The sequence below is a fragment of the Condylura cristata genome, unplaced genomic scaffold (genome assembly GCF_000260355.1).
Source record: "Condylura cristata isolate star-nosed mole 26May11 unplaced genomic scaffold, ConCri1.0 scaffold00020, whole genome shotgun sequence".
Taxonomy (NCBI): Eukaryota; Metazoa; Chordata; class Mammalia; order Eulipotyphla; family Talpidae; genus Condylura; species Condylura cristata.
In genome coordinates this window covers 3732643-3755676 of record NW_004567121.1, presented here as the reverse complement: position 1 = coordinate 3755676, position 23034 = coordinate 3732643, and the positions used below count along the sequence as shown (strand labels likewise).

The 23034-nt window shown below is 37.1% G+C and overlaps 1 protein-coding gene across 1 annotated transcript in view; it reads left to right on the top strand.

The window, feature by feature from the left end:
- Positions 1 to 23034, top strand: part of MGAT4A (mannosyl (alpha-1,3-)-glycoprotein beta-1,4-N-acetylglucosaminyltransferase, isozyme A) — a 59987-nt gene that overhangs the window by 29845 nt on the left and 7108 nt on the right. Inside the window, exons 3-12 of the mRNA XM_012727337.1 lie at positions 810 to 950; positions 6515 to 6648; positions 9757 to 9803; positions 10854 to 10967; positions 12549 to 12624; positions 18060 to 18174; positions 19126 to 19256; positions 20413 to 20520; positions 20645 to 20838; positions 22573 to 22651. Of these exons, the coding sequence (XP_012582791.1) occupies positions 810 to 950; positions 6515 to 6648; positions 9757 to 9803; positions 10854 to 10967; positions 12549 to 12624; positions 18060 to 18174; positions 19126 to 19256; positions 20413 to 20520; positions 20645 to 20838; positions 22573 to 22651 (1139 nt within the window). The remainder of the gene's footprint in view (positions 1 to 809; positions 951 to 6514; positions 6649 to 9756; positions 9804 to 10853; positions 10968 to 12548; positions 12625 to 18059; positions 18175 to 19125; positions 19257 to 20412; positions 20521 to 20644; positions 20839 to 22572; positions 22652 to 23034) is intronic.

Genomic DNA, 23034 nt, shown 5'->3' with positions numbered 1-23034 from the left:
CCAGGAGAGGTCTGCCACGCCATGTGGTCACCTCCGGGGCAGGCGGGAATCCAACTCATGCGGAAGTGGCTTAAGCTTCTTTGTGCTGTGCTTTAACCTGCTGCGCCACCAGGGAGGGCCATTCTTGTCCTATTTTTAATGAAGTTTGCATATTGTTCTGTTTGAAACTATTATTGAGGTCACAAATTCTTACTATTAACTTTCTTAATTTAAACGGTTTCAGTCTAGTTTAATGGATTTGTAACACAGTATTGCTTGTTCTGTCAAGTTTTAATTCACATTACATTAAATGACTCATTGGTATTTCTAATAAAAACCAAAAAATTAGTTGAAAACTAAGATCTGTATTAAACATTCTCAACTGTGCTATTTAAATTACTGTGCTTGAATTTTTCAAAAAGAAATTCTTCAGTGTGAAAATTTGGTAAACTCCAATAGCATGAAGTTGGTGTTCATTGTTACTGCATTTTTATAAAACTGTGTCTTGTTCAGGGTCTGTAGGACTTGGGGTTCTAACACATTATGAAGGTGAGCAGTTAGCCTTCTGCCTTCTCATGGGGCTGTGGCTGACCTTTGTAGCTCATGCGAACAGTTTTCTTGACATGAATCAGAATCAAGTGGAACTCTAGCTGTAAAGCACTTTATTCACCTTAAATGGAGATCTTACTTGCCAAAGTATGAAATTAGAAAAAAAAAAGAAACAACTTCTTTAGTTCCAGTTCTCATAAATTGTTACTTCTCTATTTGTAAGATCTGCAACTTCTGCAAGTAAGACATTCCTATGGTGAGATTATACTTCTGTGTTTCAGATAATAACCTAAAGCTATTAAAGGAGTTAACAAGCAAAAAACCTCTTCAAGTGCCAAGCATTTATTATCATTTGCCTCATTTATTGCAAAATGAAGGAAGTCTTCAACCTGCTGTGCGGATTGGTAGTGGCAGAAAAGGAGGTATGTTTGTTTTGCTCCCTGTTGTGATGGTACTTCTCATTTTTATTGTGTCTATTAGAAGTTGGATAGATAAAAAAAAATAATAAGACTTCTTTATCTGTTCATAGTAACATAGTAACATACATTTCATTCTGAAGTCCACATTGGAAACAGTTGGACTTTTTCTCCATAGACCAAGAGCACTAAAGTTGAATAGGCTCAGGAGAAATCTGCTACCCCCCTATCTCTGCACAAACATGTGTAAACTTCTGTAATTTTTCTAGGTTAAAATGTAGGAGATGACTTTTTTAAAATCTGATTTCAGCATTAATAGTTCTTAATTTTAGGCAAGAGGGATTTTATGTCTGCCCCTACAGTCACTTATATTAGCTTTTCATGCAAAAATAGAAATTTTATTTCTATTTTAGTTTATTTTTTCCTAATATACCCAGAATATAGTAATACTTTTCTCTCCTCTTGTTGGAGTCATCACTTGAATTCTCCTTATGAGGCCTTTTAACTGTTTTTTAAGATACTTTTTATACCTCTTTTACCTTTGTTAATTTCTTCTGTGTAATTTATAATTGTAAAGTCCAAAATACTGTTTTGTTCACTTATGCCTTTAACAAATGACAGAAGTCATTACCTCAAAGATACTGAACTTCCTTTTTGTGTTCATGTTTTTGAAAAAATCATTTTAGTCATCTTTTGATTCAGTAAGAGTCTTGGATATTTTATTGTTTTTTTTTTTTTTTTTTGTGGGGGTAGTCACATTTTCTCACTTTGTTGTTTGATATTTTATTGGTTTTTTTTTTGGTGGGGGGGTCACATTTTCTCACTTTGTTGTTTGATCTGTAAGTTTAAGCTTTAAAATCTTTTTCATTGAAGTAACAAACGTTGCATTATAGCATTGTCATTATCATCTATGTGAGCATCATAGAGAATCAGCATTTATGCATTAAGTTCACCACACATTGGTTGTCATCTTTCTATTTTAAGAATCATTTGAAACTGTACCCTCTCTTTGTAAGGAGGTGGTAACTCTTAAGATAATCATGTTCCATCTAACTCATTCTATCATTTCTTTACTAAGTCAAGAATATTTGGCAAGTAGATGCTAGATGAACAAAGACTAAACAAAATGTTTGTATCTTTCCCATTAATAATGACTATTTGGGAAAGATGCCCTACTCAGTCAGAGCACTTGTTAGCTTGTATTTTTACTACTAAGGTCATCCAATGAAAATAAAATAGAAATATTCATAAAGTTATGTGAAGCTCCTCACATCTCTAATAGTTTTTTTTTTTTAAACAGTAACTTTCTTTTGTGAATGTGACATTCTCTCCACCCTATTTGTTTATGACTTATCCATCATAGTTATAATAAAATCTTGGTTAATAACTTCTCAGTAATGTTGTTTTTCAAAGGTAGATGAGGCACACAATTGTGGGGAAACATAAGAAAACCCTCAAATTTATATCAATAATCTTCCTTCTAAATCCTTAGGCAGTGCTTCTTTTAGAGTCATTAAGCCATTGGGCTGCCCTTGAAAAATCATTGATTGACCTTCTGCTTAGAAAAATGTCCCTAGAAAAAGTGATTTCTGAGATTTTGTGGAGTCTTCTAAGGCCTCAGAGGCAACTGATGACTGGACTATTCCCACCCAAATAAAATACTGCTAGCCCACCCCAACCACACCATCCTCCCACAGAATTTGCAAGAATAGGCTATAGTAGTCAACACAGCACATAGAAAGAGATTAAAGGTCATCTTTACAAGTTGGTGATCAGATTTTAAAGAAATCATGAGAGACTTCATGTTGAAGAAAATGAAGTTTATAAAGCAAGCAGAATATAATTAAAAAATAAAACACAGTATAGCTATTTATGCATACAGGCCAGAGGTGCAGGGGCAGTGTGAGGATTCACCAGAGACAGTGGGGAGCAGGACAGGCAGATCAACAAAGTACATTGCTGAGGGGAGCTGCAGGAGAGTCAGGAGAGGTCTGCCGCACCATATGGATCACCTCTGGGGTGGGGATCGAACTCATGCTGAAGTGGCTTTAGCTTCTGTGCTTTAACCCGCTGCGCCATCAGGGAGGTCCCAAAAACACAGAATTTTTTTTTAGATTTATTTATTCATACAGAACTGGGGTACAGGCCCGAGATGCGGAGGGTGAGAGGATTCACCAGAGACAGAGTGGGGAGCAGAACAGGCAGATTGACGAAGTACACTGCTGAGGGGAGCAGTGGGCGGGTCAGGAGAGGTCTGCCGTGCCATGTGGATCTCCTCTGGGGCGGGCAGACGGAAATCGAACTCATGTGGAAATGGCTTAAGCTTCTTAGTGCAGTGCTTTTACCTGCTGCGCCACCAGGGAGGGCCCAGAATATTTTTTAAGGGAAGAGAGGCAACTTGTAACTGACAGTTACAAATCTTTGTTTTTATTTTAGTGGTTACACTTAAAATTCCAAGATAGATATGATCAGAATAACACATTGGGTTATCAGATTTTATAATCAGAAAGATTGACCTGTGTATTCTTTTCTGCATTTTTTTCAGAAAATAGCATAAAGGGCACAAAAAGTGTGGTGGACATAAGTTCTAGTATTCATCTAGTAGGAATTTCAGGAGGAGAGAGAAGAATGAGTGAAGAGGGAATAAAATGATGGGAGAAATTTTCTTTGAGTTAAAGAAACACAGGGCATTCAGACTAAGAACCCGTTCAGTGCTGAACAGGGTGGTTGAGAAAATACCCTTCACAGGTTACCCACCAAAAATGTACTACTCTATGGGTAGAGGACAGCAGATAATTCAAGTATTTTCTGAAAAGCCCAGAACATCCCCTGTGTGCCAGGCACTGGGCCAGAAATTTTGGTACAAAGTTAGATGTCGTTCTTAGCATTGTGGAGCTCTAGTTAAGTAAAGGGGAACATATTAATCAAATAATTATTAGAGAATTGTACAGTTTAAATTTCAGTTGGTAATAACAAAGGATGCTTGGACAATCTATAGAGGGATCATTCGACTTAATTAAGAAGTTTAGGCAAGTTTTAAAAAATACTTTTGAAAGAGATTAGTAGAATATAGATAACTGGTCCAGTAGTTTCCCGTCACCACTGCAGATTAGCAGTGACTTTACATTTTTACTATATTATAGTTTTGGAGACCCGAAATCCTAAAATGAGCTTGTCAAGTAGGGATGTGTTCCTTCTGGAAGCTCTAGGGGAGAGCCTCCTACAGTATCCAGAGGATGCCTACATTATTTGTGGCCCTTTTCGTCTGCAAAGCATAGCATCTTCCAGTCTTTGACTCTGCTCCTTTTGCTTTCTTTCTCACTCTGATTCCCATTTTCTTCTTAAAAGAACCCTTGTGGGTACCCTATGTTCATCTGGGTAACTTAGGATAATCTTTTCAACGAAGTTGCCACATAAGATAATATAGTGCCAGGAATTAGAGCATGGCTATATGGGGGGCATTATTCTCTCTACCACATGGGAGAAAAGAGTATTCCAGAACATGAGAAGAACATTACTGAAGTCCTACGATGAAAGGGAGCATGGAGTGTTCTTGAAAATGAAAGATGGCTCCCTGGAATTAAAGTGTGGAGTAAGTGGAAGCATGGAGCAAGATGAAGCTAGAGACAGCATGGGCCAGATATATAGGGCTTTGCAAACCACTGGTAGGCTTTGGACTCTGTAAACACAGAAATATGTCACTGAGGGGCTTATGTATGACTTCCATGGATGACTTTATATGATTAAATTTTTCAAAGGTTACTTTTGTTGCAGTGGGAAGAATAGATTGAGGATGTGGGAAGAAGAGTAGATGTGAAAGGTCCTGATAAGAGGAGGCTGGAGTGATCCCCTTGAGAGAGGATGAGTCTGGATTAGAGGGCAGTGATAGCACTGGAGATGGGCTTAGGAGCTGTTCACAATGTATTGGTGTCGGAATGAGAGGACAGTGAGGTTCTAGTTTTCTGGACTGAGGTAGAGGGAGTGATCAAGGATAAGTCTTAAGTTCTGGATCTTGTAGCTGGATAGATGATGATGCTCTTCACTTGGTAGGGGGTGATAGAAAAAGTTCTGCAGCATGATTTGCAAGAGATCATAAATTAGAGGTGATTTTGAATCACTGGGGTGGCACTTGGGTACCTCAGAGAGCTGGAGTAGCTTTTGTTATGGGCGTCATTTTTGAGTAACTGGTTGTTGAAGATACAGAGATGTATACGGTCACCTGGTGTTGTAGACTCTCCTGCAGTTAATTTCAGGAAAGAGAAAGATCACAAAGGAAGACAGAGAAGCTACAATAGAAGAAAATACAGTGTCGTAGGATATAAGGAAAGGAATCAGGAAAAGTATTTACTTATCAATGAATATTTTAAAAGGAAAGGAATTCGTTTTAACTAAAGGTAGATTCAGTAATTGAAATTTGAAAATACCAAAGTAAGATTGTTCTTGAGGTGATCTTATTTTAACGTAAATAAGTAGTAGAATTAGGAAAGTCCTAGGAAAGTTGAGAAAACTGGACTACCAGTGGACAATTCAAGTACCATGAGGCAGCCTCTCTTGTCTTCTGACTGACTGTCCACTACACAACTGTTAATTAATACTTTAATTAACTGTATAATTAATACTTGAATGGGAAATATCGGACAATTAATCAGTGGAACCCAAGTACCTTTGGCTCTACTTCTGTTGATTTCCTTGGCCACCTTTGCTTCTCCCTGAAAATATGACAAGGCCATATGTCATGCTGCTGGCATCTTTCCAGGTGTAGCCCCTTGAAGAACATTGTTCCTAACAGGACAGGCTGAGTTAGGCTGTGGGAACTAACAACCCTAAAATCTCAGTGGTTTAAACAACAAAGGTTTTTCTTTTTTTGCTCAAAGTACATGTTCACTAGGGTTGGCAGGGGCTTGGGCATCACTCAAAATCCACGCTGATCGAACAGTTGCCCTCATCAGTGTTCCTGGATGTTGTGCTCAGTAGAAATGACAGCTGCAAAGGGTCTCTCTGCAGCTAAGAATGCACGCCAGTGACGCGTCTTCCTTGGCTGTGTGTTTAGGGTCAGATTTATTATAAATGTAAACCCGTATTTTTATACTGTTCCCAGTGACTGTGCATTTCGTATTGTAATTGACAAAGAACTCATTTTAGGATCTGAAGACCTGAATTTGCCACATGTTAAGTATTTGCCTTAGGCTTTTATTATGGATTCTCTAGTGTACCTGCCAGGTTAAGAAACTTGAGTGTGTAAATAATGGCATGATCTAGGATCACGTCCTTGCCAGGTGAGATCAAGGCCTTACCCTACAATTGTTTTTAACATGAGATTTAATGTCTTTATTTTTTATCAGTTCTTTGATTTTACTTATTTTCTTATGGATAAGCCATGTGGAAAACAGATGTAGTTTTATGGGTTTACCTTGACATCCTTCGATTATTGTTCTTCTGAAACTGTGTTTTGATCTCTTAATTATACCTGTCAATTTGAGATTATACCTGTCAATTTTGAAATAGTAGTGTTCTTCTGTATTGTCTTTGAAAAATCTTTTTACATAATTGCTATCATTATTTTGTTTCAGTTTCAATAGTAATGGGAATTCCCACAGTGAAGAGAGAAGTCAGATCTTACCTCATAGAAACTCTTCATTCTCTTATTGATAATCTGTATCCTGAAGAGAAGTTGGACTGTGTTATAGTAGTCTACATAGGAGAGGTAATTTTTCAATTGTGACCTTTTTTTTTTGCCACATATAGTCTATAAAAGTTGAGACCATAATTGAATATTTGAATGTGCTTTTACGAGCATTTAAATGTGTGAATGTCAGGTAATATATTCCATCTGATATTTAAATGTTAGTCTGATTTGTTTGTCTTGGCTTCACTTCTGCAGTTACAACCAGGAGCACTGATTGGTTATAAGTAGGATGACATTGTATACAGAGGTCTGTGAGAATTCGTGTGTCCCCATTTCTCCAGGATCTACATTTGGAGATTGCCACCAATGTCTGAGAGTTACAAAAAATAAAGAAAAGTTGGCCTGTATTGTGGTTTCATCATCTTTTTGTGGTCATCCCACCCCTTCTCTGATGTCTTATGGGCAAGCTTTGTCTGTCCATAACAAATTAGTCAACTTTTCCCAAACTTCTGTTCTTCTGGGTTTCCCATTTGTTTATTAAAACAGAGTCTCTACATCACAGTATTCTTAACTCTCTGCTCTGGTCATTTACTCCCACCTCATTGTGTAGTGGCCTGGTGTGTTCTTATGTTTGTTGTCATGCCTAAAACGTTGCCTCCTCTTTGCGCTTTGTTTCTCACCCCTCGGGTTCCAGCTCATCCCTCTTAGTCCTTATCCCTCCATAGTCGCCTATTTGAAACTAGTGTGAGGTCAGTAAGCAAAGGTAAATTTACTTTTTGCCAACATTTGAAATAAATTGGGAATATTTGTAAAGGTATAAATTATCTTTGGCCCATCCTAACATATGAGGAGAAAAGTGAGAGAAGAAAAGGACTGGAGAAGAATACATATAGTCAGTGTAGGGGATGTCTATGCTGACTTCTTCTCTTTTTCTGTATAGTATTTCCTTTTTTTTCTGGAAGGGAAGACCATAAAATACTCCTGGAAGGAGAAGAGAGACAGAAAAGTAATTATTAGCCATAGTTTTGTTCTTTGCCCCCCTCTGGTGGTTTCTCCCTTTGCCATCCCTTGGGCATATATTATACAGACATTTATAGAATGCGAGGTTTTGAACAGTGAGTGCTGATGTATCAGTTGGCCTCAAGTGTCTATGATATGATTCAAGTGAGGGTTATTCAGATTTTAAGATTCCATCATTTTTGTGTTCTTTTATTTAGAATTCAACTGTCTATCTTATGTCTATAACCTCATAATTTCTGGTTGTGTTACACAATTTATTATTTATAATACTTCTTGTCCAACTGCTGTTATTTATTTTTATTACTCATGATCATCTCTGACGAAACATTTTCCTGCATTGCACTCTGGATTTTAGCAAAATATTTTTTTCCTATTCCATTCTTTTTATTTTGTGAATCCTGGTCTCTCGTTCTCTCTCTCTCTTTCTCTCTCTCCATCTGTCTGTCTGTCTCTGTCTCTCTGCCTCTCTCTGTTTCTCTGTCTCCCTCTGTCATTATGAGGAAATGTCTCTCTCCCATTATGAAAATTAAAAGTGCCGGGTATTTACTTTACCAGTTTGGGCATGGGCATGTAACGTGGGCTTGGCCACTTGGATATTCCTCTCCTGTACTGTGAGAGAAACTTTATTTTCATATGACACAGAAAACCCCCAAAGAGAGAAAATTTTTTAGAAATATAGGGAAATCTATCAAGATGGCTAAATATAGGATCAGTTATATTTATATGTCAGTAACCACAATTGATGAAAGCATATTTGGAAAAATGTTTTCTTTAAAAAGAAAAAAAAAAGCAGAGGTGGTTGTGGGGCCTTCCCTTCTGGTGGTAGACAAGGCTGCCGGCCCTGGGCACACTGGAGCCCCGCAGCGACCGGGCTCCTGGTGCAAGGGCTTTGCAGGTTCTGACATCATTGCAGCTGATATCTTTGGGTTGTGGTTCACCCTATTTTTGCCACCTTGCTAACCTGGTCCTTCAGTCTAGCTGGAAGTTCTATGAATTCTGCCCCATTGTCTCACTAAATTGTTTTTCTGTTTATTTGTTGCAACTAAGATCCAGCTAACATAGGTTGTAATTTGTTAAGACAAACACAGATAACTTTAATTATTCAATAGCCATTACCTAAATGGCTAAATATAGCAGTCAATGTAGAAGAGGTTGATGACCAAATGCTATTCCAAGTGAAAGAAAGAGATTGAGGTTTTGAGCTTGGTTTTAGGCAGAATATTCCCTAAACTGTCTTTTGGGTTTATTATTTATTTTTTTCTAATTTTCTTTTCTCACCCCAAGTTTGCTTTTAGCATTGTTATTTTTTTCTGCTTTTGTTTAATAGTTTTTAAAACATTTTGGCTAAGTTGTTAGATATATTTTTAATTTAAAAAAAAGCATGCTACCTGCTTAGTGAGATAAGCCAGAAAGAGAAAGAAAAATACCGGATGGTTTCACTCATAGCAGGCGTATAATGGACCAGGCGAGAAAATAACAAAAAGAATGAACAACCATATACCAGAGACATTTTGTTGGGGTGGAGTGGGGAATGGGATCAAAAAATGGGGAAGGGAGGAGGGAAGTGCACGGGATTTTGGTGATGGCACACGGGTGACTTGGTGATGGGAAACCCGCAGGGATTACAATTGAGATGGAAAAAAAAAAAATGTACAAAATGATGTAAAAACAAACTCATAAAAAAAGGGGGGGTCTTGAGACTATGCCAAAAAAAAAAAAAAAAGCATGCTACCACTTAATGTCATGGTCTCTGAGGTATTAAATTTTCCTTCAAGTTTTTTGTAGGATAGGAAGTGGAGTTTGAGGGAAGTGACTTAGTTTATATTAGCTAGGTCAGTAGCTGCAGAGGCAAATCTTCAAATCTAGGTTTTATGTTCCCAAGCATAAAAATCTTTCCCTACAGCATGGTGTGTCTGTTTTCTCATCACTTGTAGTTTAGATATTTCTGAGGAAGCAGAAATAGTTTCCATGTATAAGTTTTCTCTTGAATTGCAGACAGAAATTGAAAATAATAAAAACTTAAGAGTATTAACAAGTACTCAGTGATAACGGTGCAATAAAATGCAAATCCAATAAGTTATGTGAACATTTAATACTTTATTTAATATTGAAAGTACTAAAAGTTAAATAAAAGTATTGTAGTTAAGTTGTTTTTTTCTTTCCCAGACAGATATTGATTATGTGCATGGTGTTGTAGCCAACCTGGAGAAAGAGTAAGTTGTTCTTAATTATGGAAATGAAAATGCTTTATTATTATCTCTTGACTTTTTGCTAAAAGAAAATACCTGTTATAGCTCATTCCTCTGTGGATACCAGTGTTCTGTGGACCACCTATACATTGTCAGAAAGTAGGTGAATATGTAAATTGGTATATTTCATTATAAGGAAGATGTGCGTGAGATATGTATATAATACTAGAAATAGTCTTTAATCTTAATGAATAGAGAGTGCGAGAAATGAGATTACTTAAATCTTTTACCCTGTTTATAAAGCAAAAGGTTTCCTGTTATCACATCAGCTAGTCATGTAGCAGTTTCAAGCCTCAGTGCAAAACTCTAAGTCTGCTTTTTTGTCCTAGAAAGATTAACAACTTATTGTGACTAAAGCACATAATGGGTAACAGATAGAAAATTTAGTAAGTTTCAGATATTATATATATGTGTGTGTGTGTGTGTGTGTGTGTGTGTGTGTGTGTATAAACACACATATGTGTGACCTTAGTAGTTTTAAGAGTATCATAAAAATTTAATTAAAAATTAAAAAAAAGGACTTATATCTGTCCCTCCCCCAATAAATACCTTATTTTCTAGTTAAAAAGAAAAGCAACAATTATTTTGCTGCTTTTTAATTTTTCGGATACTTTTTAGGAACGCACTACTTGCAGCTGGCCTGGGTTTTTATGCTGCTCTACGGTATTTTACCTGGGGCCAGCTTGATTCCAGCACAGGGGAGCCTGCCTTAGCTCACAGATCAGGCACAGCGACCATGGTGGGGTCAGAATTCAGTAGTGGATGACAGCCATATATGTGAGAATGGGAGACCCTAGATGTACAGTAGATAGCACGCTTTCTTTAGCTACCTTAGAAGAAGCGTTTAATTTGAAAATGATGATAATGTAAAAAAGCTTTTTAACATTTTTAAGGCATGACTGAAAAAACATGATTATCGAAAAAAATCTATATTCTGTTAAATAAAATCAATAATGAAATGCTTTATGCAGCACATTGTGGCCATGTATATAAAGCTAACCTTTCTCATGATAGATTTTCTAAAGAAATCGATTCTGGCTTAGTAGAAATAATATCGCCTCCTGAAAGTTATTATCCTGACTTGACAAACTTAAAGGAGACATTTGGAGACTCGAAAGAACGAGTAAGGTGAGCCTGTGTTGTTTAAAATCCACCACTCTTATGAATATAATATCTAATCAATGTATATATCTTGTTCATTGAAGCTTAACAGATTTTAGGGTTGAGAAAATTAATGTGGCATTTCTGATGAAAGTGTTGAATTTGGTAAGCCATAATTTTTAAAATGATTGGCTTTATGGTGTATATGAGTATATTCAGTATAACTCAAAAATCAATGCAGTTTGAAATCTCATGTCCCTGTGTGATGAGAGATAATTTAATAGAAATGATAAAAACAATACTACTGTTCTATAATATTGTTTCAGTTGTATATCTAATCAATTAGATTTATTTGTGAACCTCATCAATTAGATTTATTTGTGAACCTCTCAAATTGTAGGATTTAAGAGCTTCATGGTATTGTTTAAAACAAAATAATCTAAGAGATACTTGGCATTAGTTTTGCATTTTCTGTAACTGGAAAGAAAAGAAAGATACTGTTTGGGGGAAGAGATTCATTTCTGGAGTTGTTAATTTGTCTCACAGACAGGTTTGTTCACATATTAGTTGTTTCTTATTAAATGTAATAATTAAACGAAATATGTTGAATTTGGTAAAAAGATCTAGTACTCTAATTAAATTCAGAACTACCTGTAAGATCAATTTTGGAGATGTTTACTTAGTATGATTCAGAGCTTTTGTTTTATTGTATTTTTTTTTTTAAGATTTATTTATTTGTGCATACAGAACTGAGGCACAGGCCAGAGGCTCAGGGGCGGTGAGAGGCTTCACCAGAGACAGAGTGGGGAACAGAACAGGCAGATCAATGAAGTACACTGCTGAAGGGAGCAGCGGGCAGGCCAGGAGAGGTCTGCCACGCCATATGGTCACCTCCCCACCTCCGGGGCAGGCGGGAATCGAACTCATGCGGAGGTGGCTTTAGCCTCTCAGTGCTGTGCTTTAACCCGCTGCACCACCAGGGAGGGCAGTATTTTTTTTTTTTTAACTGACTTTTAGGACTTCTGGAACTTCTTCTCATTTAACATTAGGCACTGTGTTTCATGCAGGCTCTCAAGAATACTGAAAGTACTTAATATGATATTCTGGTGTTTTATTTTTAGCATTTATACTAACTTTTATGTATGTACCCAGTTCTGGGCACCAAAGCAGTTCTCCCCGAAAACTGTATTTTGAAAGCGCCAGTTTTACCATCATTAAGATGTTATAGAAAAAGGACTGTGGGTCCTTCCTGTGAGTCACGGAAGTTTAAAAAATTGGGGATTTAAAATATTTTTCAACAAATGTTCTTATTGCCGAGTATTTTGATCCTTCTAATACATGTCTCCAGAAGGGAAATAGGTACATACTTACTGACCTACATCTCCCTTTGGGGAATACATTTTGATAAAGACTCACTAGAGAAAAGTGAATTCTTTTTCACTTTCTCCTGAGTAGACATGTCATGTCTGTCTGTAATATATGGTGTATACATCATATGTAACATGTATAAGCTGTTCACATTTGTGGTATATGTGTTACAGTTTACAAAATACCATCTGTCTTAACTTGTTTTGCTAAATTTGTGTCTGATCCTAACTTCTATTTCAGATGGAGAACCAAACAAAACCTTGATTATTGTTTTCTGATGATGTACGCTCAGGAAAAGGGTATATATTACATTCAGGTAAGTAAGGTTTTTCTTCTGTTTTTTAAAGATTTATTTATGCATACAGAACTGGGGTACAGACTAGAGGTGCAGGGTCAGTGAGAGGATTCACCAGAGACAGAGTGGGGAGCAGAACAGGGTGACTGTCGAAGTACACTGCTGAGGGGAGCAGCGGGCGGGTCAGGAGAGGTCTGCCGCACCATGTGGGTCATCTCCAGGACAGACAGGTATCGAACTCATGCTGAAGTGGGTTTAGCTTTTTAGTGCGGTCCTTTAACCCGCTGCGCCACGAGGGGGGGCCAAGTGAGGTTTTTTTAACTTGAATGCTTTTTACACTTAAAAAGAAAGGAATATGAAAGGACTAGTTTCATTAAAAGAGTGAGTTTTGAAAACATAAGTGCTCTGAAACCAGCACATGGTTCTTTTCTGTATGCTGTAAAACATTTACATTTATATCGAAGATAGCCAACCTGATAGTTAATTCTCATGACCATAATGCTGCACACGTAGAGAAATTTAATAATGATACTGATTTCAGTTAACCACGTAAGCAACAAGTTACATAACTCTAGGAAGCTTTATTACTTCCAAATCTTATTCTCCTTAATGACTGAAGCTTGCATTTCATATTGGAATTTCATCTCTTTAACCAAAGAAGAGCTCAAACTTCATTCTTTGACATTGTACTTCATGCCGGCTTCATTGCAATGTGGGTGAGCACTGCCTTGGCTCTCAGCGGAGGAAATGCCAGTGATGGTAGGGCTAGAATGCAGCAGTGCATGTAAAAACAAGATACCCTGGGTTTAGATAGCATACTTCTTTACCTGCCTTTGAAAATGTATTTAATTTGGAAATAATTTTAAAACATTGTAACATACCCAAAATACTACCATAGTTGAATTTGACTGGCTGTTGCAAAACCAATGTGTAGATACTAATACTGTGATCAATAACGTCATTGAACTAAGTTAACAGCGTGCTTTTACATTTTGTTTTAAATTTCCCACCCAAGAGAGAACTAATGGACCCTTAAACCTTTTTTGTTCAGTTTAGAAAAAAATAGGAAACGGAGGAGAAAACTTCCCTGAGGCAGAGTCAGTGTGTTATTACAATAGCAGTAGCTATGAACTAACATTTATTTTATACATACTTGGAGTCAGGAATTGTCCTTTATAGTTTATGCTCTCATAGTAAGTCATTTAATACACTGCCCCCACTCCATTTTTTTTTTTTGTAAGAACAGGTTCATATAGTACATACTGCCCTATAAACTGTTTCTGCTGTCACTTAACATTTTGTGGACACCTTTAGTAATTAGACTTGTATAATTTTAATTTTCTCTTGAAATACCATTATTATGATTTCATAATGACCACATTGTTGGTCATTTATATTGTTTACAACTTTTTAGCTGATTCAAAGGTGGATCTAATGAACATTTTGAAAATAACCCACTCTACCCAAAAAATTCTGCATCAGAAAAATAGTTTATTTATATTCAAGTCCTTATATAACCTCATATGTATACTTTCTCTCAGTTAATTCATTTAATCTACAAAATATTGGTGAAAACACATTAGCCTGAAAAGTTCTCAGCTTGTCGCTAGTTTGAATACTTGTGAAGGATAGAGATCACCTGGAAAAATTGGGGGAAAACTAGAGTGAAGGAAGAGGAAGCAAAGGAATTTAACCCAGACTTCACAGTTATCCCAGGGGTGTGACTGCCTGGCTGCCTGGGTTGGGGTTCTGTCCCACCCCAGACTTTTTAATGCTTTTAGCTCTGTGCCTTAAAAAAGGCACAGAGATGATTCTTTGCTTGTCACAGATGTGCATCTAACTGGAAAAGAAATTGTCAACTGCCCTAGTGTCTGTGGAATGGGGTGATGTTTATAGCATCATACAGAGCTCATAAATGCTGTATCACAAATGAGTTGGAATTAAAGACAGTGTCTTCTGGAAAATTATTAGATGGTTCAGGCTTTTGGTAGGTGGTGCTATGTAACTGTCACTGTATAGCATCACAGGAGATACATTGTGACTGCGGGAGAAACATTGTGACTGCTTGTTCCACTTTTACTGATGATGAAATTGAAGCACTTTATTGTGCCAGCCTCACTCTCCTCCTATGGGGTCAACATCCATCAGCTGTTCAGCTGTTTGTCCCCAGATCAGTTATTCACTAGGGATTGCCAAGGGTTTTTTTTTTTTTTTTTTTTAAGATTTATTGATGCATACAGAACTGGGGTACAGGTTAGAGGTGCAGGGGTGGTGAGAGGGTTCACCAGAGACAGAGTGGGGAGCAGAACAGGCAGATCCATGAAGTACACTGCTGAGGGGAGCAGCAGGCAGGTCAGGAGAGGTCTGCCTCGCCATGTGGGTCACCTCCGGGGCTCGAACTCGCACTGAAGCAGCTGCAGCTAACATGCAGTGGTGCTTCCTAACCCTTGTGCCACCAGGGAGGGCCAACCAGGGAGTAATTTTTAATTCTGTATTTTGTAATGTTCTTATAAGCTAAGTTTTGTACAGAACTTTCCTTCACCTTAAAAAGAGGTTCATAAAGGAAAAGCAAAATAAAGGCCTTTTTTGTTGTCTTTCTTTTTAAGTAACATTATAAACTCAAGGATTAAAAAAATGTATTTGATTGCCTCAATCCTTACAGTCCTTATTCGTGTTGATACTCACATTTTTACATCATGAGCCCATTGAAATCTTTTCAACTTGGCTCTTGTATTCTTTCCATGGAAGTCTATTAACCCGTTGTGATGACTTCTCTGCTGGCTGCACACAGTGCACATTTCTGTTGCAGATCTAGAACCAGCGGCTTCTCCAAGGAAGCCTGTTTTCCGGTCAGAGGTAGATGCTATTTAGGGTCCCATTTGGGTGGTACTTCAGGTATTCACTGTTGTTTCTTTGCTTCTAAGCCTTTCAGCAAGGAAAAATTTTTATTTTTCAGAGGAACAAAACCTCCCACAAGTTTTATGAAACTACCAAATCAAATGTAAGATGATGGTTTTCCAGTTAACATTTTTTAGTTTCTACATGAATTTCTTGTACACTGAAAGGTTTGGTTTTTTAATAACATTATCCTAATAACACATTGCTTTTATTCTCTGGTATACCTAAAATTCAGAATAATGCCAACACAAGAATATTGAATCTAATTTAAATTTTCTTCCCCCCCCCCCCAGAATATATTCTGATATGGCAAAACAGTCAGAGTTCTATGTTTAAAAGTCACTGGAAAGGTTTTTTATCTTCTGTGAGTCTACTGCCAACCTGATGTGAAAGTAGATTTGTTCATTTGTAGGATTTTTTTCCTTTTTACTAGTCAAAAGCATAACATTCCACAAGTAAAAGTTATATAAAACAAGACATACACAGAACTCTCAGTTTTATCCCTCTCCACTCTACCCTGTTTCCTCCCTCCCCATGGGAACCCCATTTATTTTTGGTTTCTCCTCATTTTTAAAAATGAGGTAAATGTGTATCTATGGTATCCTACCTCTGACACTATACTTGTGTTCTATAAGCAACATTTTGCATCTTTTTATTTGCCTCTGTAAGCTGGAATCACTATGAGAGATTTGTTAGATTTTCAGAGTTGCCTTTGCCATGACCAAAAACTAACCTCAGAGAAACAGATTCCTTCAGCAGCTCTGCTCCTCACTGGAATCTGGAGACAGCTCACGTTTGCCTGCAGGTCAAAGTGTTCTGCTATGTTTTCAGCAGGCACCTTGACTATTTCCTCTCCATCTTTATATGTTCACCTTAGTCCTAAACTTGGTTTTGACTTTACTTACTGGAAAAACTTGAACTGCCTCGTGTTTTCTTTGGCTTTGACAAAGGCTTGGGTGTCGGCCTCTTCCAGAGAGCAGAGTTAGGTGCCGGCAGAGATCTTCACTCTGTTGTGTTTACCTCTAGTTCCTAAAAGGTCTCTTTTCCATTGGCTGATACATGCCCAGGGTTAAATGCAGTGTTTAGAACATAATAGGATCTCAATAAGTATTTGGTGAATTAATATCATGTCTTCATGTCTTTCCAAATACTACCTCTGTTTGTTCACAGATAAGAACAACATTTATAAGACTTAAATACATGGAAAAAATCTAAAAGCTAATATGCATAAATAGTACTTAGCAGTTAACTAGAAATAATAATGTAAACTAATTCAAGAAAAGTTTTCTTAGGGTATTAAAATCATCTTAAGACTTAAAATTTTGAAAGGAGATTCAGGGGAGAAAGTCTCTGCATATACCCATGACCCCTGATCTCCATCACCTCCCTTTTGAGCTAGAAAAATTCCAAGTATAGGTAACATGGAGCTGTTGAAGCACATGGGTTAACTGTTACCCTGAGTGTTACACCTGTTTAAGCAGTTTTAAGATATCCATAAAATGTTAAAAGGGAATCTATCCTTCAGAAATAAAAAGCACTAATCTGTAGGTATGAGCATTCATTGCACAACTGTTACACTGATAAAAAATTGGAAACAACTTGGGTGTTGGCCGGTGTACAGCAATGAGTTGAATGAATTACATTGTGGCTTTTTTTTTGTACATTGATACCATGAAATATTATGTATCTCTTACATAGTATGGTTTCAGTATGCACTTACTAACCAGAAAAGATTCATAAAAAAAATAGAGAGAGAGAAAAACATGGTTTCATCATATGGGCCCTTTTTTTTTTTTAAGATTTATTTATTTATTCACACAGAACTGGGGTACAGGCCAGAGATGCGGAGGGTGAGAGGATTCACCAGAGACAGAGTGGGGAGCAGAACAGGCAGATCCACGAAGTATACTGCTGAGGGTAGCAGCGGGCGGGTCAGGAGAGGTCTGCCACGCCATGTGGTCACCTCCAGGGCAGCCACTCATGAAAAGTGGCTTTAGCTTCTTAGTGCTGTGCTTTAACCCACTGCGCCACCAGGGAGGGCCCATACGGGCCCTTTTTAATGAAAATGAAAAGGGGAATGGGAGTTATGGGTGGGTCTAGATGTGCTATAGTTCACACAGAAGACGTCAAATGGACGCACACATCTTTTAACAGTTGGTCACTTCAACTAACTGGATAAAGTGCAAAACAAGAAAACAACTTGTATTTTCTTTGAATTTTGGACATGTATTGTGCAAAAAAATTAAAAGGTTTCTTTGAAAAAGAAAAAAGCATATTGTGAAATCATGGTAGGCACTGTAAAAGAACCAGTAAATGATAATTTATGGAGTGCTATTGTTATTTTCCACATCAAGGAAGTGGTTTATTTGCTTTGTTACATGCATTTTTCATTTTAATTTCCTTTTTATTTTTATTTTCTATTTTTATTTTTCTACTTTCATCATTTTTAAGCATTGTTTTCTTTTATTGTCCTAAAACTGATTTTCCCCCCTATATCAAAGAATGTTCCATGTTAAACTTTCCTTCTGATTTATTAATGTTTGTTTAATATTCTTTAGCTTGAAGATGATATTATTGTCAAACAGAATTATTTTAACACTATAAAGAATTTTGCGCTTCAGCTGTCTTCTGAGGAATGGATGATACTAGAGTTCTCCCAGCTGGGCTTCATTGGTAAGAAAAGTGTCAACATCATCTACTTTTCAGAAATAACTGAATTTTGCAGTCTTAAACTAATTTGTTTATAAAGTAAAGTTGTATTTTTTCCTATGGAAAACTTGCTTTTGATAAAATTGAACCTAGGTGAATTTATGTATTTGAAATGAGGAAAGTTGATCCAAAATGGATTGCGATTTCTAAGGTTAGAGTATATATGCTGAGGCTCTCGGACACTGTCAACACATACACCAGCCAGGTCCTGGTAGGTGGCCTGACTCCTGACACTTCCAGTTCCACATGTGTATAGACCCCAGTGCTTCAGCAAGATTGGTTAACTTTAAGAAGAATGCTATGCCAGTGGTTTTCTGATGTGACTTTGTTGTTCTTGTTTAGTGATTAACCTGTATTCATTTGCTACTTTCATGGACTGATCAGGGTACTCATTTTAAACTTTTTTTAAAACTAAAGTACCCATAAAGAGAGTTATGTTTAAAGTTGAAGAACTGAAGGATATTTACAGGTTTTAGAACTCCCGGAGGATACCATCTTACTTCTTACAGTGCTTTATTAAAGCTGTAAGTTATTAAAGATGGGACCTTTAGTCCTATTAATTACTTTCCTCAAGCCTTGATTCAGAAAACACCTTTCCTTGTAAAGGTTTAAGTAGTCCTTTTTTTTTGCATTTACTAAGGTTTTCTTTAACCACTAAAACCTCTTTTAAAATTCTATTAAAACAACATTAGGAAAAAATCTTTTAAGACTTATTTTTAAATCATTTCAACCACAGTTGTATTGGAGACAACTCAAGAAAATGTTAAAGTAAGTTCATTTTTGATAATGCAAGTAGGAAAATTATTCATGGTGATTGCATAAGCTTTCACGTGTGTAGCATACAGATTTCATTTATGTAAGTCATTTGATCTTTGGCTTCTTCATTGCAGCTCTTGACTAGAATATCTTTTTCAGGTAAAATGTTTCAAGCACCAGACCTCACCCTGATTGTAGAGTTCATATTTATGTTCTATAAGGAGAAGCCCATCGATTGGCTTTTGGACCATATTCTCTGGGTGAAAGTCTGCAACCCTGAAAAAGATGCAGTAAGTCAATATTTTATGAAGGCTTTTCTATAGTTCATAAAAGTGGCATTTTGGGATCTAGATTTAGTAAAGTGAACAATTAAATCGGAAGCTGAAAAAATGTTTCCACTTAATGTTTCAAGTGCTTGCCTTCTTTCTTGACCTGATAAAAAGTTATTTGTATTAGAGAAACATTTTCAGCATCAGTGCAGAACCCTGTAAGTCAGTAAAGCAGCTCTTGTATTGCTGATGAATGTTGGTGATGCTGGTAGGCTCTGGGGGGCGGATCACTGTGGACTTCAGGTGGTGAGCTTGTCTGGCCATTTGTTTTCTTTGGATCTGCTGTCTATTACCTCTATTCTGTCTATTACTATCTATTCTGTCTGTTACCTCTATTCTAGTGTTAGTAGTAATGCTAATGGCAAAAACTCTTTTGAGAAAAATTACAGCTTTAACATCCAGTCAATTTGGAAGTTCTTTCAAATGGAAATGTCTCACAAAAGTCACTTGTAATGTCAAAAGTCACTTGTAATGTCTTTTTGACCCAAAACTTAGAGAAGTCATTGAAAATAGAGCCCACCCAGGCATAACAAGAGAGCTGGGCTGTGGGGCACTGAGCCATTATGCACCAAGGGCCTTGGGCATCATGTGCTTTTAGTACTTTGTATCTTTCTCCTCCATTGTCCTCCATGCACAACTGTGAGTTGAAACCTAGGTATCCCCTAATCATGCTGACATGGATCTGGATGGAACTTTTAACATCGTTTACTTGCTTGAGGTGAAATTATTGCTTCCGCTTTTCAAATGGACTCATGCAACAAAAGATGGCTTTTACTATTTGCAAATCCTTCATTATTTGATTAAAGGCATTTGCATATTTGAACCTATGCTTTACTTTATAGTTTCTGCATTTTAAATGTCAAGTCTATATTGAAATCTCTTGAAGGATGGTTGAAATAAACCCTTAACTTTAATTTCTGCATCTTGCCTGTTTACCAAGATGCAGATCCATTAATGCCTCAGAGAGGAGGACCAAAAGGAAATATTTGTCTTGGAAGTATAAGCTGATGTTGGGTTTTCTTTTCAGCATTCTTCTAAAGGACTTCTCATGTTTCAGGTGAGGGCAGGATTTCACTTTGTAGTGTGATAGTAATGTGAGTGTTTTTTGCCCGTTTAGAAGCATTGTGACAGACAAAAAGCAAACCTGCGCATTCGCTTCCGACCTTCCCTCTTTCAGCACGTTGGTCTGCATTCTTCTCTGACAGGAAAAATCCAGAAACTCACGGTTGGTGATTTGACTTTATATTTCTCCTGGACATATGATTTGTCACTTAATGTATAATCATTTTTCATCCACTGAAATAAAAATAAGCTAGATGTTATCTAATAGCATCTATCTTTCTTTTTAGGATAAAGATTATTTGAAACCATTGCTTCTTAAAATCCATGTAAATCCTCCTGCAGAAGTATCTACTTCTCTGAAGGTCTACCAAGGACATACACTGGAAAAAACATACATGGGAGAGGATTTCTTCTGGGCGATCACCCCAGTAGCTGGAGATTATATCATTTTTAAATTTGATAAGCCAGTCAATGTAGAAAGGTTGGTGATTATTGAGATAATTATAAACCAGATCTCTTATACTAAGGATGGAATTTTTTTTTTAAGATTTATTTATTTATGCACACAGAGTTGGGGTACAAGCCAGAGGGCAGGAGCGGTGAGAGGCTTCACCAGAGAACAGATTGGGGAGCAGGACAGACAGATAGATGAAGTAGAGCAGTGGATGGGTCAGGAGAGGTCTGCCACGCCATGTGGTCACCTCCGGGGCCAGGGATTGAACTGGCACTGAAGTGGCTGTGGCTAGCTTGCAGTGCTGCGTCCTAACCCATTGCGCCACCAGGAAGGGCCCTAAGGATGGAATTTGTGTGTGTGTGTGTATAATGTGGGGAGACAGTGAGTCTGATGTTGGGTCCTAACTTACATGTGCTACAACTCAATAATATAAAGGGTGTGTTACTTTCTGATATATCAGCATTTAACATGTTTGATAAAATTGTTTATAAATGATATATTTAGTACAGGTTTTTAAAACTTATGTAGAACTTTCCCTCAAAACCTCAAATTAGTTTTCATGTTCTTACCCTACATTATCCTTTAAAATTTGATTGAAAGTTTATTGATTAATCTAAAAATTTAGATTTGACCAACTGTAACAGTTTGCAGTCAGTGATTCTGCAAATGTTGGATTTTTTTTTTAGTGTATCGTGGAAGAATTTAAGGTTATTTTTGCATCTGTAGATAAGAATGACTTGTGGTTGTATGACCCAGTATTCTAAATCAAAGGTGCTTTATAAAAATAACTCTTGGAAAATGCTGGAATTGTTGATATAGCTAAGGAGGAGCTTCTTAGTAGGGTCCCCTAACCTTTACAGTTGGAAATCAGATACTTACCAAAGCTAATTTCTGTCCACAGATACCATATTTGAACTATTTTATAACATTTCTGTAACTATTGTTTATAATGGATATTTTTAACGAGTATTATGCTCTGTCAGTTTTTACAAACTTCTTGATACCGTCCTGTTGCCAAGGGAATGTCTCCAGTGTACAGAGGAAGCGCAGCCTCAGGAAGCTAGTTTAGTTGCTAAAGGGAAAAATCCTAGAAAATGAAAGACCCAGGATTTGGATCCAGGTCATTTGGACTCCTAATCACAAAGTACTAAGTTTTAGGATGAGACTGAAGTGTACTTCTATGCCTGATCTAATTTCCACCTTCCCCCATACAGTATCAAACAGTGAGAACATCATACTCACGCCCAGAGTGTTTTATCTTCATCACAGTTATGCATTACAATCTTATCTCTTCTAGTGTCAATACAGTATTGACATATGGAACCATTTAGATGTGTAGAGTTGCCTGACTTTCAGCCTGCTGACAACTAGATTTCATTGTACCAGCTAAAACTTGCCTTTGAAGTAGCCATGACCTGCCATGACCTATAGCTGTTCTGGTGAAAATTTTCTCTGCTGTCATGTTAATTGCTACAATTTTGATCATCCCTCTCCTGACATCAAATATTTAAACTAAAGTAAACATTCCATTTTAAGTAATGTAAAATTTTTGTCATTAAAAATAAATCTGTTAAGTACATTATCATATTAAGCAGCAAGCAAACCCCTTCCTGACAGAAGGCACAGCCAGGGCCCAGGAGGCCCCGACCCGCAGCTTGATGTCCTCAGCTGGGTTAGAAAGCTTTCTCTGCGCCAGGGCCATTGTTTTAAATCTTCTGTAGAGTCTAGGCTGATCCTTTACTTTTATGTTTGTATTTTCAGTTATTTATTCCACAGTGGCAACCAAGAACATCCAGGAGATATTCTGCTGAACACAACGGTGGAAGTTTTGCCTTTTAAGGTATGACTGAAATTTTTCCTTACTTTTTCCTAAGAACCAGTGCCAGTAGAGTTGGTCTGAGGCTGTACTTGTTCGTGAGGCAAAGGGAGAGTCTCGTGATTGCCGGACCTCAGTGGTAGGATTAGTCTTTTTAAAAAATAGGGGCACTTGCTGTGATGTCCTGTTTGCCTTATTCAGAGAGAAAGCCTTTATGTTTTTTCTGACTGGGAAATAACTTGGAAATTTGCACTAGAAAAGGAAATCTTTTTTTCTACTTTAGTGTTTATCTGCTGTTTTTATTTTGAGTCCAACAAAAGCATGTAGCTTGAATGCCTCTTGATAAATATACAGCATTAAGTTCTTGGTCTCTAAAAAATGCTTAGATTTCCAGAAGGCAGCACACA